We start from the raw sequence: 16,362 nt of genomic DNA, 5'->3' as shown, positions 1-16,362 counted from the left end.
TGGAAACAGGGAGATCAGAAGGTCAAGGTCATACTTGGCTACATTCCAGCTTAAGGTCAGCTTGGAATATGTGAGAATAAAAAAATAAAAGAAAAAAAATTTAAATTAAAATGTTTAAGTTCTCATGTGTCCAAACAGGGAATAGTTGAGTCTCTTACATTTCATCTGACTTGCAAATGATCCCATTCCTGGTTTAATTCTTATTCTAGCCCAGAACTTATAGATTCATATAAAATAGGAATTGGTAAAAAAAAAAACTTTACACAATACTAGAATCTCATCCATTATTATTAGAAATATTTCTCATAAAGCTCATCTGGAGACCCTGTATAAAGATTTGTTCTTCTAGGAGCACTTTTAAAAAAATGGTTTATTTTTATTTGTGCAGCGGGTTTTTTTGTTTATTTGTTTCCTTTTCATCTTTTTGAGACAGGGTCTCCCTGTAGCCTCAGCTGGCCTAGAACTCACTATGTAGATCAGGCTGGCCTTTAACTCACAGAGATCTGCCTGCCTCTACCTCCTGAGTCCTGGGATTAAAGGTGTGCACCATAACACCTGGCATTTGTGCAGTGTTTTGATGGCTGGTATGTATATAGTGCCTGCAAAGGCCAGAAGAAGATGATAGGGCTGCCATGTGGGTGCTGGGAATTGAACCTGAGTCCTCTGGAAGAACAGCAAGTGCTTTTAATCCCTGAGCTGTCTCTCCAGCCTTTACTTACTTAAAAAAAAAAAAAGTTTTGGCTTTTTTGAAATACCGGGAATTGAATCTAGGGCCTCACATTGAGCTGTATCTCTAGCCTTTTCTATATTGAGAAAAGGTATCACTAAGTTGCCAAGGTTGTCCTTGAACTCATGATCTTCCTCCTTAGCTTCCCAGTAGCTGGGATTATAGCCCTTCATCACTAGGTCTGGCTTCTTATTTGTATAAGCAATAAGAGTTTACTGGGAGATTGTTAGCTCTTTAACAAGCTGATGCTGTATTAACCCCCCTCCCACCCCATCCCCCAACAAGTCTCAAGATCACAAGTCACTTAGCCCACCCCAAGCTAGTCACTGTGAGTAGTCAACCTGCCCTGAGATTTCTTTTCTCAAAGATGCAAAGGTAGCTCTGCATCTCATGTTACTAGCTTGGTCAGAGCTAGCCTTCTGTTAGAGCTCCAGCTCTGTTTGAGGAACAGCGAGAATGCATCTGTCAGGCAGCTTTTCTGGGGCTGGTCTCCATCCCATCCTCCCCAGCTGAACTGGTTCCTGCTGCCCCTTCTACAGTTTCTCCTGTCGGCACCCTGGGAAAAATGCTTCAACACAGTATACCTATCACTTCAGCCTCAGTGTGCTTAAATACTGTGCAGTGTAAGCTGACAGAGGGTTTTCATCAACTTACTCTGTGCTGAGGGATCCATTTCAGAACCCTCACTTAATGGTGAGGTTTGGGGCAAACAGCTTGAGGCTACCTGTTTTTTCTGGAGCCAGGGCACTGCTAGAAAAGGAAGAGATAAGAAAGGTGTATGTGAGGGAGCAGAAACCCTCTACCAGTCACAAGCAGTCTTCAATAGAACACTTCCATAGGCAGTTAGAATCCCCTTCCTCTCCTGTTCTGAGAAGAGCCCTGAAGCCATGAGTGGCCAAGGAAAGAATAGTGGTGGGAATCAGGAGCTGGGCTGAAGTTCTAGTAATGGCTTTTACGAACACCTTCAGCAAAACAAAAAGCCAAGAAACAGTTAAAAAATAGACACCAGGGACTGGGAGCACAGCTCTGTGGCTGAGCGCTTGCCTGGCATGAACAAGGCTCTAGGTTCCTTTCCCAGCAAAAGATCAGAGTGGCCTGATCAGCTGCTGCTGCTGAGCCAGGCAGGGCTAATCAGAACGGTAGACAACAAACCAGAATCAGAAACGGGAAGATGCTTGCTGCCAAGCCTGCCGACCTGAGTTCAATACCCAGAACCCCCATAGTGGAAGAAGCACGCCACTCCTGCAAGTTGTCTTCAAGTCTTTGGACCTCCACACACGTGCACCCAACATAATTTAAATGTAAACATCAACACTCACAGCCAGGTGTGGTGGCACATGCCTTTGATCCCAGCACTTGGGAGGCAGAAGAAAGCGGATTTCTGTGAGTTCAAGTCCAGCCTGGTCTACATAGTGAGTTCTAGGCCAGCTGGAGCTACAGGGAGACCTTGTTTCAAAAAAGACCAAATAAATAAATAAACATCGACACTCACTTTTCAGCTGTGTTTTTACTTTCTCCTAACTCCTACAGTTCCACATTTGGTATGGTGATAAGGTCTTTGAAAGCGGGTTCACTTACCATCTGAGTCATCCCTGTCTCTTCCTATCTAACTCTCATCACTGGCCTCTATGAGTGTCTCACTGACTCACCATGATGCAGCCTCTTACCTAATCTCCAGAGCTAGTGCTCAGAGTTTGACTCAATGAATCATTAAAACAATGTGACTAAGTTGAACTGGTGTGAGGGAATGGAATACGGAGGCCACCATCAAACGCGGCTGTCCTGTCACAGATCTGCACTGCTCCAGGGAAGAACTTCTAGTAAGAACGTACTCAGAGGAAAAATATCAAAAAAGCAGATTCTCACATTCAATTTTATGTCTTACAGGGTTTCTACTGAGTTCAATATTGTATAACTATATTAATTCAACTGTGAACCTAAAAATTTACACTTTTGAAATAGATGTATCCTTGGAAATTGGAAATTGTTACTGAATATGTTAAAGCTAAAGCTGTAATGAAATGCAAAAAAAAAGTATGCTTAAAAGAATGAGATAAATTTTACAATTAAATGCAAAAAAAAAAAAAAGAAAAAAAGAAAAGCAGATTCAACTACTTTACATAGGGAAGAATAACTTTTAAATAAAATACTTTCAGAAAATGGAGCCAGCTAATAAGCTGGCCAGCTTTCAAGCGTCCCAGTGTAGGCAATGGCACCACGGCCATGCAGCAAATGAGCCCCAAGTTGGGCTCTGGCTCCTCTCACAGAGCGGAGGTCTGCCACCCCTGTCTCACTGTCCTCTGAATCCCATGCCACCAGTGCTGTGTAATTCAGTGTCCGCAGAGGCTGTTCAGTGATGTTTTCCAGCTTAAACCACTGGCTTTCCTTTGCCCACAGCAGTATTTCAAGCACTGGCTCAGCAGATTGACCTGTGAAACTAAAGAACCTTCCAGCGACTGTTGCTGCACCTACCAATCAAATCTGTGTCTGTGTTCATTCCTCATCAACTTGGGGCAGGCCCAAAGCACACCTGTCTAGCAGCTGAGACTCCTGCAGCCTGCATCACGTTCTCCTGTCTCAAGACGTCTTATCTAGAACAATCCCTGGGCACGGATTCTCTCTTCCTGCTGCCCTGACTACCACCAGCATAGGTAATTTTGTTACCATTGCTGAGTCATGCTCATCAAGTTGTCTTAGGACCAATAGGAATTCATGAGGGTTTTTTGGTGATGAAGCCACAAAAATTCTTACAAAAATTGGCAATATGTGTGTGTGTGTGTTTCTGGGAGAAGTTTCTGGTCAGAAACCATAAGTGGTTAGAAAAACAGTATAATAAAATGCTAGAACTATAACAAAATGAAAGATCCCAAAGTTTACAATCTTCTCAGTTTACAAATGAGAAACGGGTGACTAGAAAATGGTTAAAGAAACTAACTAGAGTCACAGGGCTCAGTGACTATGGCTGTGCTTGATTCCTACAAACCTGCGGCAGACCCTAAGCAGTCTGCAGATGTGATCTGTCTGTCTGTCCCAAGTGTCATCTCCTTCCCCTAAGCACTCTCATTCTTGCTTCAATACCTAGTAATTTTGAAACCCGATTCAAGGGCTCTACCCAGCAACAATATTTCTGGGTAGACACTGTTCAATACTGTTATTTTATTATTATTTTTCGTGTGTGTGTGTGTGTGTGTGTGTGTGTGTACAGATGCCAAGGTGTGGAGGTCAGAGGACTACTTTCAGGAATTGTTTCTCTTTCCACTGTGGGTTCTGGGAATTGAACTCAGGTTATTAAGCTTGCATGCAAACACTTTACCTGCTGAGCCACCTAACTGGCCTGGTTTTGTATGTTTTTTAAGAAGCTGTTTTATTGACATATAATTTAAATATCATAATTTACTCCTCCTTTTGAGGGAGTCTCATGTGGCACAGGCTGGCCCTGAACTCCTGATCCTCTTGTCTCTACCTCCCAAGTGCTGAGATTACAGAATGCATCACCATGTTTGGCCAATTCTCGTTTTTGTTTGTTTAAGACACGGTCTCCGTGTAGCCCCAGCTGGCCTAGAATTTGCTATGTAGACCAGGCTGGCCTTGATCTCACAGAAATCTACTTACCTATGCCTCCCAAAAGGCACGAGCTACCATGCCTGGCCCCTATTTCACTTTTTAAAGGTGAATAATTCAGAGTTACTAATATACTCAAAGTTATACAACCAATATCACTAATTTTAGAACATTTTCATTGCCCCACAAAGAAACCTCACATCTGTGTACACTTCATATGAGCAGACACTCACAGTATGGAGCCTTTAGTGTCTGGATTCTTTGACTAGACACGAGGTTTCCAGAGTTCAACTATTTTGAAACATGGATCATGGATCATTCCTTTTTATGGCTGAATAAGATTCTACTATATGGAGATCCTCCCTCTCCCCCATGACTCAGGCAGGCCTGAAACTCATGAGGACCTCAGTCTCCTGACTGCTTGGGTTGTGTCACCCCCACATCCAGCTTGAATGTGTGACAAGCTGGAGCACTGTAAACAAGGAAACACTCTAGCAGTGCAACTGTACCAGTGAAACTGAGGTTTTAAAAGATAATGTTTACCTTTTAAAAGAAAAGACAGTACAAAATGCAGGGAGCAGTTCACATGCCTGTACTCTGTTTTAGAATGTTAGATTATAACTTTCTTTTTTTTGAGACAGGGTTTCCCTGTAGCCACAGCTGACCTAGACCTTGCTATTAGACCAGGCTGGCCTTGAACTCACAGAGATCCACCTGCCTCTGCCTCCTGAGTGCTGGGATTAAAGGCGTGTGCCACCAAACCCAACATAATTTTCATTTTTTAAAATGACATGTATTTATTGTGTGTGTACATGTGTGGGCATGTGTGCCACAGTGTACATGTGGAGGTCAGAGTTTGACTTGTGGGAATCAGTTCTTTTCTTCTACCCCATGGGTCCTGGGGATCAGATCCAGGTCTTAGACTCTGCAGCAGATGTCTTTATGCACTGAGCCATCTCATTAGTCTGATAAAACATGATTTTTCAGTTGATCTTATTTGTAAGCCTTATTAATATTTGATTAGTCTTATAAGAAGATTCTTTGTGGTACTTTAATATACTATTGTTCTGGGGATCAACTATTTTATTATTTTTTTATTTTTTATGTGTGTGAGTTCATTGCCTGCATGTATGGAAGTGCACACGTGTCATGCAATGTTCACAGAGGTTAGAAGAGGGTGTCAGATTCCCCTGGAACTGGAGTCATAGGTGGTTGTTAGCCACCATGTGGGTGCTGGGAATCGAACCCCAGTCCTGTGCAAGAGCGTCCAGTGCTCTTAACTGCTGAATCATCTCTCTAGCCTCCAAAGTATTTTGACAAAACACATATTCTTACTAAAATAAATTAGAAGTAGTCCTTTGGGAACAAACCAGATTCCAGACGATTAAGAGAATGCCAAGGATCTATGGAATAAGAATTCTACGGGACATTTGAGGCTTTCTTTTTTCTTTTCTTCTGTGGGTACTGTACTGGGGATTGTACAGGTCTCATATACGCTAGGCAAAGCAATATCTAACCCAAGGCTCTTCTTGATTGGAGGTCTGTGTTTCAGCAGTTTCACCTCTGCAGCCCCCCTGCTCCATAGTATTAGCTTTTAGTGGAACATAATTTGAATGCAAGTACCAAAACAGGCCTCCAGAACTGACTCAGGGTAACAGCATACTATAAGGAACCAGTAACAGTACCGACTTCCATGGATACTCACCTTCATGCAGTGGGTTTCCAGCATGTTCTAAAGCTGCACTTATTTCCTGCTGCAAAAACCACTTTCTAGATGCATCTGAAAGTGCAGCAGCTTTCTTTTCTGATTGCAGATGAAATTCTTTTTCTTCAGCTTCCTTCCACTGCATACAAGTAGGGCAGAAAGAGCGTCAGAAACTGTAGTAAGGCAGGCTCGAGGGAATGAGCCCCTTCGGGTTGCTCTACCCCTTACTCCTTCACAGTCCCAGGACACGCAGACCCTGTTTGCTATTATGAGACTTGGGGTGCCTGTGGGGGCTATGGAACAGCCTGAGAGCAGACCTATGTTTTACTATCGCTTGGTTGGTGCCTTCCATGAAGCACGCAGCCAGCTCCCAACTGTCCCAGTGACATAGTAATTCCTTTCCATAGGTTCCAGGCCTTATCAGACCAAGCCAGCTTCCTAGCAATGGCAATTACTTTCTGTTTAGTGTGCAAGCTACCCTTAGTAGCAAAGATGACAAAATTCAGAAAATTAGTTCTTTGCCCAGCTCTGGGACATACACTGGCACAGGTATAAAAGTCTAATGATTTCTACTAGCCCCACTTTTCCCCCATAAAGTAAGAAAACATTCATCTTAAAATGAGTTCAGGGCACAACTAAATAATAGATTTAAAATAGCCCAAAATGGGCTACAGAGATGCTCAGTGGTTAAGAGCACTGGCTGCTCTTGCAAAAGACCTGGGTTCAGTTCCTAGCACCCACAAAGCAGCTTACAGGGCATCTGATGCTCTCTTCTGACCTGTGTGGGCACCAGGCATGCACAGGGTACACATACATACATGTAGGCAGACATCCATACACATAAAATAAAAATAAATCTTAAGGGACTGGAGAGATGGCTGAGCAGTTAAGAGCACTGGCTGCTCTAGCAGAGGATTCAGGTTCAGTTCCCAGCACCCACATGGTGGCTAACAACCATCCTTAACTCCAGTTTCAGGGGACACAATGCTTTCCTCTGGCTTCCACAGGCATTGCACAACATGAGTGCACTTATATACATGCAGACAAAACACGCACATAGAAATAAAAAGAATTAGGTAAATTAAAGCAGTAATACTATTGGATCAGCCAGAACCAATCCAAAAGTGGACAAGCTGAGGCATATTAATGCAAACGAGAAAGCTGCTTGACTGTTTTTAAGTAGCATCACTACTAGATGACTTCCCTGATAACATCCATTGAAATTTGATTATTAACAGGTTGGTGGCATGGCTCAGTAGTGAAGTGCCTGCCTTGGTCTGTTAAGGCTCTGGCTCCAATACTCAGCACCAAAGGAAAAACTTCAGATTATCTTAACACGCAAAATCGATAGGGTTTCTACCTTCTTGGCTTCCTCCTGCACCACTGAATTCAATACTTCAATCTCCTTCCTTCTGTTCTTCCGGAGGAGACTGGCTGCTTCTTGGTAACCCTCACTGCGCTGTCGATCATCACACTTTTGTTTATGTAAAGCCTGAATCTGCCAGTCGGCATTTAGGCAGGCTTGCTCAGCTTTTGCCAAATTTTCCTTAATTACCTGAGAAAAAGTAAATTTCAGAAACAAGGAGAAATTGTATAGAATCATGGCATCTCCACTCAGTGCATCCAAATGTCTAGGACAGTTGTTCGTAACCTTGGTGGTACTGTACAGTCACTAGGTATGTTTAAAATAAACTTTCAGGACCCACCATAAACCAGTTAAATCCATCTCCAGAGAAGCTGGATGCTGATTTTTTTTTTTTTAAGTTTTTGAGGGCTAGAGAGATGGCTTAGCTGTTAAGGGTACTGGCTGCTCTTGTAGAGGACCCCGGTTTGGTTCCCAGTGACCACATGGCGACTGACAACCATCCAGTTCCAGAGATCTGATGCCCTCCTCTGACCTCTGCAGGCACTGGGTGACAAGGATGCATGTGGACGATACATTCATACACGTAAAATAAAAATAATAAAATATTAAAAAAAGGTTTTGGAGGAGACAGGAAGACTGTGTATGTAAGGCCAGCCAGGGCTACACCCCATCTCAAAAGAAAAGGAGAAGAAAAAACCCAAACCAAACCAAACAAAAAACTTTAAGCTCTTAAAGTGATTCTAATTTACAGCCGAGGTTCAGAACTTCCAGGCTTAGGGAATGGGTAAGATTCAACAATTTCTGTTTTTAACACTCTAAAAAAGCTGTGAAAGAGTCCATTTTCAGACTGTACAAAAGCCTTCACGAGAAAACACGGAGGTTTTTTGGGAGGTCATCTAAGACTGGTGCTCTCCTCAGCCCCCACTAGTCTTGCTTTTGGAACAGGGCCAGCCTGGAACACATGCCCTGTTAACATTGTGTTAAAAGGATAGCCAAGAAAGTTATTTTCTAAGCGGCTCATGCTCTATTCCAGTTCACTCACGCTGGCATTCTAAAAGGGTACTTTATAAGAAATTCTATAAAATAAGTTTGGGAAGTTTTCTCAAGGCTTCACAATGTCCAACATCCCTCAGATCTGGCATAACCCCGACTTTTCAGCAGCACTTCCAATCTTGACTTGACCATCCTGTGTGACTAGATAAAGCTATGAGTTTTCCACAGAAGATGCTTTGGAGAGTCTGGCTTATATGCCAGGAGGGACCTGAGGCTCTGCCATTGTGTGCACTCGGAAAATTTCTGAGATGGAACACAGCAGAACAGTATTAACGTGTAGTTACTATTTCTCCTGTTTTAAGTCTTAATGTTCTCAAAGGGTATGAAAGACACATGTGTGTGACTACCAGCACGGTCAGTAACCTGTCATGAGAAAGCTATGAGGCTCTAGGTATAGAGGCAAAGGAAAAAAGAGACAAAGGGAGACTGTTGCAACTTCAAAGACTTACATTTGTGTTCTAGAAAGAACACCAGCTATAAACTCCCTGCTGCGGGCACCAGGTTTATCATGCTTTTACCTTCTGAGTCTCTGTGCTCTGGGTCTGGCTAGTTTCTAGCAGCTTCTGAAACACATGCTCTTCAAGAGCCACTTTTCGTCTATGGGCATCTGCATCTTCTCGTATTTCTTTTGTAACAGCTTCTTGATTTCTAGTAAGATCCTGTTAAACAAAAGAGGACTTTCCTTTATTCAGGCCTTAAAGAAAACTGGAACCATCTATTTTTCAAAGAAGCAAACAGTGCGACCTTGGTGGAAACTATGGAGCAAAGACCTCTGAAAAATTTCTCCAAAACTGCACTGAGAACATTAGCAAAAATGGTCAGAATCAGTATCTTCTGGATTCTGGAGATTAGCAAAAGGACTGCAGCAAGCTGGGAAATAGTCTTCCATTAAAAGCTGGCTATGTCTTAAGAAGAAGGGCAAGCCGTTCCTACCCAACCTACAAGCTCTGCATCAGCCTTGAAAACCAGCAGCTTTGGCTGCCCACACTGGAGACCAGACAGAGCTTGAGGCTCCTTCAGACCTTGCCCATAGAGTGATCATTCTCTGACCTGGCCAGGGGTTCCCTGCATAACTCATTCTTCAGCTATTTTTATGGGACTCCCTTAGAACATCTGGTGTGAGTATTCTGTTCTCTGTGGACATTTGTTTTAAAAAAGAGGAAAACCAATTCAAGGAGGAATAGTTGAGGATCTTGGCCTGCTAAAGCAGTGGTTCATAGCTAGAACAGGCTAATCCGAAAGCTTAACAAAGGCAACGCTGGGGACTCATGTACATAGGCTTTGAAAGTCCTGCATGTTCCTGGGACTCTAGGAAGCCATGTGCATGTGCAGTGCCAGCCCAGGTCAAGGGCTATGTGCGCAGACCTGAGGAGGTGCTAATCTCTCATTCTGATTGTCAGTGAGGTTTCATACAATCAGAAGGTGAAATCATAGTCACAATTGTAAACTGCCTTGCTGAGTGTTGCAGGTATGCCCCAAAAGACCCCACAAGCTCCTCAACAGAGACCAGAGGCTTTCACTCAAAGCAGCTAATAAGAAAATCTGTCTAAGCATTCACTAACCATTAGGCTAAGGAGTGACATCAATGGCCAGTTATGCATGCAAAGAACATAGTTTGCAGAATTAATTCAGAAAAGTCACTAAGCAAAGACATGATAAGAACCTCCCTGGGGTGGGGCTGATTTTCATAGCTGTCACATTATTACAATGCCTTCTTTTTTGATTCATATTTTAATATTTTTTAAAAATTTAATTGAGCTGGGCGTGGTGGTGCACGCCTTTAATCTCAGCACTCGGGAGGCAGAGGCAGGTGGATCTCTGTGAGTTCAAGGCCAGCCTGGTCTACAAAGTGAGTTCCAAGACAGCTGGGGCTACAGGGAGACCCTGTCTCAAAAAGACCAAAAAAAAAAAAAATTTAATTGAATGTTTCCGATTTTCATACAATAAATAAGTCTGATGGTATTTAGATTCCCTCCCGTATCCACACCTCCCCCATAAAACGGCCTATAGAGTCTGATTTGTGTCTCCAAATGTCCTTCAGTATAGGTCCACTGGGCCCACCAAGAGTCCCATCCCTGTAAGACACTGTCTTTCCCCCTCCCAGCAGCATCAACTGGCAAACATTCCTTAGGTTGGTCGGGATTTCTTACCTACTTTCCCATGTCTATGCTGGGATTTTGTCTGGTTTGAGCCTGTGGAGGAATTGTACGTGCTGTCACCATTGCTATAAGTTCATATGTGTAACCGACTAGCTGTCTTGATGACTCTATTCCCTTATGGTCATTCACCCTCTCTGGCTCTTATAATCTTTCTGCCTTCTCTTCTGCAGTGATCCCTGAGCCTTGGGAGGCAGAGGTTTGAACTAGTGTCCTAATCAGGGATAAGTACTCTGTGGTCTCTCATTCTCTGCACAGTGGCTAATTGTGGATTTCTCTTTTAATCACCAGGAAACTTCTCTGGTGAGAGTTGACAGATACATTCATCCTATGTGTAGAGGCTGCATTGAGGATGTGTCACTTAGGGTTAAGCATCTCACAAACACTTTTTCTCTGTGTTTGACCAGATCTGGAACTCTGTATTAGTCTCCATCTGTTTGCAAAAGAAGCTTCTTTGATGAGGGGTGAAAGGTGCACTTGTCTGTATATATTAGGTTGCATATTTAGAATAAAATAAAAAATTATGTTGGTCTAGGCATGTGGCAAAGTAGGTTTTTCTCTAGGGTCTATAACCTTCCTGGGGGTGGGGCTGATTTCCATAATTGTTACATTATTAAAATGTCTTCTTTCTTTTGCTTTTTTTCTTTTAATATTTTATTTGTATGAGTGTTTTGCCTGCATGTATGCAAGTACACCCATCTATGCAACGCTCATGGAGGTCAGAAAAGGGTGTTGGATCCCCTGAAACTGGAGTTATGGACAGTTGTTAGCTACAGTGTAGGTGCTGGGAACTGAACCCAGGTCCTCTGCAAGAGCAGCTGGTGCTCTTAACTGCTGAGCCATTTTTCCAGCCCTATAATATGAATACATATTAACTACACTATCTCCAAAGAAAATATAGTGACTAATAAATATAGGAAATGCTGCTTAGCACCTGTCATGGTTAATATTGATGATCAACTTGACAGCATCTAGAATCAATGGGGACAAGCCTTTGGACCTGTCTATGGGGGATTATCTAGATTAGGTTAACTAAGGCAGGAAGATGCACCCTAAATGTGAGTGGTACCATTTCATACTAGGCTGGAGTCCCAGACTTAATAAAAATGAGAAAACTAGCTGTGCACAGCATTCGCTGCTCTCTGCTTCCTGACTGTGGATGCAATGGGACCAGCCACCTCCGACTCCTGCCACCAAGATTTCTCTGCCTCAATGGACCATAGCTCTGAACTTAAGCCAAAACTTTCTTCCTTAAGTTGCTTTTGTCAGGGTATTTTATCACAGTGACATGAAAAATAACTTACATGCTGTCATTAATCACTAGAGAAAGGAAACCCAAACCACATAAGATACCACCTCACACCCACTAGTATGGTTATAATAGAAAGGACAAACATCAATTACTATTCATGAGGGCAAAGAAAAACTTCATCTCTCTACTCCAAAGGCTTTTTTCATGACAGTTGAAAAGATGTCCACATAAAAAGTAATACTTGAGTGTTTACACAAGTATTATTCAGCACAGAAAAATCCTGGAAATTTAAATGTTCCACTGGCTGACAAATGGATAAACAGAATGTAGCCTACTCATACAATGAACTATATCATTTGCCTATGGAAGAAATAAAGCAATGAATTATTCTCTAACATGGATGTACCCTGAAAGCATTATGCTAAGTGAAAGAAGCCAATCACAAAGACCGCAGAGTGTATAAACATCACATTTATATGAAATGTCCAGGATGAGCAAATCCACAGAGATGGAAAACAGATTAGTGGTTGCCAGGGGTTGGGAAATGGAAAGTAAATGCTAATGGTGTGGTAGCTGGAGCATGGAGGAGAGCAAACATCCTCCATGATAATGTAAGCTAAAAAGGCAGAACTCCCTAAGAGGAGAATCTACTACTCTTATTCTGCTAGACAGACAAAGTATTAACTTGACTCTTAATGACTTGTCATTATACCCTCAGATTAATGCATCTCTCAACTCTCACCAGAGAAACTTCCTCATGCAGCAGATGCCCACAGAGGCCCACAACTGATCGATGTATAGAACATAAGAGACTTCAGAGTACTTATCCCTGAACAGGCCACTTATATCAAACCTCTACCTCCCAAGGCTTGGGGATCACTTTGGAAGAGAGGGTAGAATGACTGTAAGAGCCAGTGGGGGTGGATGAGCACAAGGAAAGTTTTCCAGACAGGTGGTCAGTTACAAACTCAGAGGAACTGCTGATACCATGCATGAGACTCATATAAACTCAAGCCAGACAAAATCCCAGCACAGAAATGGGAAAGTGTGTACAAAGCTCCAACCTTAGCTGAGGAACCATTGGCAACTGATAGATGCTGGGAGAGTCAGTTTTCTTTAAGGGTGTGACACTGGGTAGATTAACCAAGCTCCAGTGGAGGGACCTATACCGAGGGGCATTTGTGGACACAAATTAGACTCAATAGGCCTTTAAAAAATATATAAGTATAATAGAGTACATGAAATTTGAGGGGAGAAGTATTAGGGGGGTGCAGATGGGGAAGGAATCTGAATGTGATCAAAATAGTGTATGAAATTCTCAAAAATTCAATAAAAACATTTTTTGATAGGGTCTTCCCATAGCCCCAGCTGGCCCAAAATGCACTATATAGACCAGGCCCGCCTCACTATTTTTAGAGATCCACTTGTCTCTGCCTCCTGAGTGCTGGGATTAAAGGCATGACCACCACACCCAGCTTCAATTAAAAAAAAAATATATATATATACATATCAACTGTTTTCAAGTGCTTATTTCCATACATATATGAATAGACTCACCAGTTGTTTCTTACCCTTAAAGTAGGTCCTAGGGACCTTTTTCTGAGGCAGTTAGGGTTAGGTGCATAAAATCATTATTTTTTTTCAGGAATTTTATTTTTTAAAATATTATTTATTTTTATTTTATATGTATGAGTTTAATGCTTGCATGTAAGTGTGTCTGTACTGTGTAATGCCCATGGAGAACAGAAGAAGACGCTGGATCCCCTGGAACTGGAGTTATGGACTATTGTTAGTTGCCATGTGGGTACTGGGATTTGAACCGTGGTCATCTGCAAGAGCAGTCAGTGACCTTAACTGCTGAGCCATCTCTCCAGCCCCTTTAATTAGCTTTACAATTAGCTGAAAGTAAAGATATTTTTCAATTACATACAGAAACGATGCATAAGTAAATATATTGCCAAAAATTGCAAACCATTCAAACTTTTAAGTTTAAACAAGTTATGGCTCAACACTAGCTACTACAAGTGACAAGTACGGGATATGTAGCCATTTGGAAAAGAATTTTATCTTACGGTTTTAATACTGATTCAGTAACAATTTTATTTAAAATAAAAATGTATATTAACAGTTCTTTCCCATTGACTTTAAAAGCTGAATTATATACACTAACTAGATATTTGCTGATTTAATTCCCAGAAAATTCAAATTTAAAGTACTTTACATTTCTTGCTTCATGTTTCTACAAGATTCCTGGAGGTGCAGGTTGAGAATATCCCTTATCTGAAATGCTCGGTGACAAGTGGCTCAGATTTGGAGTGTTCTGGATTCTGGAGTGCTTGTATAGACGATACTGGCTGAATGTCCTTAATCCAAAAGCCTGAAGTCTGAAATCCCCGAAAGCTCAAGTGTTTTGAGAATTACGCAGGCACTCGTAGTCCCAGGTATCAGAGCATTTCAGATTCAGGGTTTCAGATGAGGGATGAACAGTTTGTACTGGATGATGTCATTGTCACTATTACACCAACACAGGAAAACTTAGTAAACTGGTAAAAGATCCTGAGGCAAAATCTGGGCTTACATCTGGTGCCTCAGACACGAGACAAAGCTGCTGGAGAAACATGAATTAGAGTTCAGCAAACCCTACATTCTGACATTTGAATTCCTTACAATCCTCCATGACACTATGTTCTGCTTAAAGAGCAAATAAAAGGAACATTATATAACCAGGAATAAACATAGTCTGAAAAGGGGCTAAGCGACCAGGCTTTCGTTAGGCTGGAGAGGAGCCATTTGTACCTTCTCGTAAAGCCACTTTTGTGACTCGAGCTCCAGCTGTCTCATCTCCAGATCTTTGGTTGGGGCAACAATCTCCTGATCTCTCATTTGTCCCTATGGACAAATCACGAAACAACTTTTAATGGATTTAGTAATCCTGTAATCTGGATGACAACCCACTAACAGCACTTAATACACCCAAAAAGACAGGAATTGGGTTTTGTGAAACAGTAATTGGAAAGGCAGTAAGACTCATGGTAGAATCTAGGACTAGTGTCTGCCATTAAGCTTATGCTTTTAAAACAGCAAGCACAACTACCACCTGCTTGTGCAGACAGACTGCAGAACAGGTGGCAGCTCTTCCTCATCACAGCGACAGCTCCCAGCTAAGGGGAACCTGAGCAACTGAAGTTAGGGTGGAAAGAAGCAGAAAACAGTATTACTAAAAGAACTTACTTAATTTTAAAAGAATTAAATATCTAAATTTGATTTGACAACTAATAACTCCAGGTTGAAATTTACTGTGGAGTGTTTGACCTGTATTGTTCTGCTTAGACTTAATTAACTTAGAGTTCACCATTCCCCAAATTTGATTACTTGGGAGCTCTCACTCTTATAGTTAAAAGACAAGGGTTGGATACAACACTCTCCAGAGAATTTTCTTAAGTATTTGGCTGCCTAAAGTTATTTTTAGGGGTGAGAATAAATGGTATGTTTAAATAAAGCAACAGTAAATGCTGGGTGCAGTGGTGCATGCCTTTAATCCCAGCACTCCAGAGGCAAAAGCAGAGGATCTCTTTGAATTCAAGGCCAGCCTGATCTACATACATAGTGAGTTCCAGGTCAGTTGGGGCTACAGGAGACCCTATCTCAAAAAGACCAAAATAAATAAATTAATTAACTGATTGATTCAAGCAAGCAAGCAAGCAAGCAACAGACCCTTAATGAATCAGCTATCCAGTCCCATTCATTGATCCAGCAAACATTTAGTGATCGAATCATTACCTTTGTCACTATCAAGTATTAGATATTGTTGACTAAAAGACTGCTACTGAATACCCGTAATAGAAGCGGGAAAATGAGAACACAGTAGGATCAGAGATAAACACCCAGGGGGTAAAAGAAACAGACCAACTGACCGTTAGGAGTTATGGGGAAAGCAGCTAGCTACAGGTGTGAGGCTTGTAGCAAGAGCAAGGTGTCAAGACGGGAAGGAGAGGCTGGCACTGCACAGTACTCTGCAGGAGCTTCCGTTACGGAAGCTCTTTTGCTTAGTAATTTTCAAAGATACAAACAGCTACACAAACAGATCACATGTGTCTGTGAATGGCCATCCACAGCCATGTGCACATATCCCTGCTGGCACCCTGGGTAGGAGCACAGCCAGAGCAGGCAGCTTGAAGAGGGAGGCCAGAAGAGCAGGGAGGGGCCTCATGCTGCTGCTGAAAAGAACTGGGTAAAATACACCTTACCTGGGCTGGGCACGGTGGCACACGCCTTTAGTCCTAGCACCCAGGAGGCAGAGGCATGTGGATCTCTGTGAGTTCAAGGCCAGCCTGGTCTACATAGGGAGTTCCAGGTCAGCTGGGGCTATAGGGAGACCCTGCCTCAAAAAGACCAAAACAAACAAACAAACAAACAAAACCCACCTTACCCTAGCCCAAGACTATCTGGGATAAAGGCATCCGTTTTTGAGTATGCATCACTTTGGGGAAGAAAATATACTTTTAAAACAACACTAGAATATTAATCTGAGATAATTTAAAA

The 16,362-nt window shown here is 42.2% G+C and overlaps 2 protein-coding genes across 6 annotated transcripts in view; one reads left to right on the top strand and one right to left on the bottom strand.

Annotated features, from left to right (window-relative positions):
- CUNH8orf76 (chromosome unknown C8orf76 homolog) overlaps window positions 1-3,784 on the top strand; it is a 103,252-nt gene extending 99,468 nt beyond the window's left edge. Inside the window, exon 7 of the mRNA XM_029565876.1 lies at window positions 3,128-3,784. The gene's annotated coding sequence lies outside the window, so the exon portion shown is untranslated. The remainder of the gene's footprint in view (window positions 1-3,127) is intronic.
- Window positions 1-16,362, bottom strand: part of Tbc1d31 (TBC1 domain family member 31) — a 75,461-nt gene that overhangs the window by 3,279 nt on the left and 55,820 nt on the right. For 3 of the 5 annotated variants that reach the window (XM_008837991.3, XM_008837996.3, XM_008837994.3), the window contains 4 exons: window positions 8,931-9,071; window positions 7,354-7,548; window positions 5,994-6,132; window positions 1,382-1,477 (listed from right to left, as the gene is read on the bottom strand). In XM_008837991.3, the coding sequence (XP_008836213.1) occupies window positions 1,382-1,477; window positions 5,994-6,132; window positions 7,354-7,548; window positions 8,931-9,071 (571 nt within the window). Of the gene's footprint in view, window positions 1-1,381; window positions 1,478-5,993; window positions 6,133-7,353; window positions 7,549-8,930; window positions 9,072-14,616; window positions 14,710-16,362 lie in introns of all 5 variants that reach the window. The other 2 variants (XM_008837997.3, XM_008837995.3) reach the window with 2 other exon arrangements.

The sequence above is a fragment of the Nannospalax galili genome, unplaced genomic scaffold, assembly GCF_000622305.1.
Source record: "Nannospalax galili isolate Female #2095 unplaced genomic scaffold, S.galili_v1.0 scaffold17, whole genome shotgun sequence".
NCBI classification, from domain to species: domain Eukaryota; kingdom Metazoa; phylum Chordata; class Mammalia; order Rodentia; family Spalacidae; genus Nannospalax; species Nannospalax galili.
Note: the sequence above shows the minus strand (reverse complement) of the source record. Positions and strands in the feature narration are given on the sequence as shown.